The sequence below is a fragment of the Calidris pugnax genome, unplaced genomic scaffold, assembly GCF_001431845.1.
Source record: "Calidris pugnax isolate Ruff unplaced genomic scaffold, ASM143184v1 scaffold341, whole genome shotgun sequence".
In the NCBI taxonomy this organism is placed as follows: Eukaryota; Metazoa; Chordata; class Aves; order Charadriiformes; family Scolopacidae; genus Calidris; species Calidris pugnax.
Window position 1 is genome coordinate 394,185 of NW_015091149.1, and position 815 is coordinate 394,999.

Consider the following 815-nt stretch of genomic DNA (forward strand, 5'->3'; position numbering starts at 1 on the left):
CCCCCCCCCCGTGCCCGCTGCCCCATCCCACAGCCCCCCCCTGCTCACCACAGCGCGTGGTCGGCGTCGCAGTTGCAGAAGTACTTGGGGTCTGCGCAGTTCTTGTCCAGCCCGCAGGCGCAGCGCTGGATGCCCGGCCGCGAGCCCCCCCAGTAGTAGTGCCTCTCGTCGTGCCGGCCCATCCAGAAGCTGAAAGGCAGCCCGGCTGCGGGCACAGGGCAGGGTGAAGACATGCCCCCACGGCACAGCCCCACGGCACGGCCCCACGGCACAGCCCCGCTCCCCACCCCGGCACTCACATTGGGTGTTGAGCAGGCGGGAGCTGTAGCAGTGGAACTCGATGCGCTGCTCGCAGTACTCGGAGGCGTTTGCCAACGCCGAGACCTCAGCCCACGAGGCATTCCAGTACTCCACGGCCCCCAGGTAGGGCTGGTCCACGCTGGAGCCCGTCACCCGTGTGGCGTAGTGGCGGTTGTGCCGGATGATGGTCCATGCTCTGTCCTCTGAAGGGAGGGAGGGGAGCTGTTAGGACCAGCCCCCCCAGTGCACCCTGGCTCCCTCCCAACCATCAGGGTGCCATGGGGACCCCTGCACCCTCCTGCCACCCCCACCTCGGATGTCACAGTAGACGGTGAAGGGCTTGAGCGGCCCGCTGCCGTCCGGGTCGATGGTGTAGTTCCCCGAGGTTTTCCCGCTGACCCGGTAAGCGTCGCACGACTCCTTGTAAAGGGCTGGAAGAGGAAAAGGGGGCTGGGGTCAGTGCAAGGGGGGCACCAGGCAGCAGGAGGAGCCGCAGGTGCCCGTCCTGCCCCCCC

At 68.3% G+C, this 815-nt stretch overlaps 1 protein-coding gene across 1 annotated transcript in view; it reads right to left on the bottom strand.

The window, feature by feature from the left end:
- The window catches only part of CNTNAP1 (contactin associated protein 1), a 15,122-nt gene that overhangs the window by 8,377 nt on the left and 5,930 nt on the right, over window positions 1–815 (bottom strand). Inside the window, 3 exon segments of the mRNA XM_014959063.1 lie at window positions 49–205; window positions 300–503; window positions 612–731. Coding sequence (XP_014814549.1) covers window positions 49–205; window positions 300–503; window positions 612–731 — 481 coding nt within the window.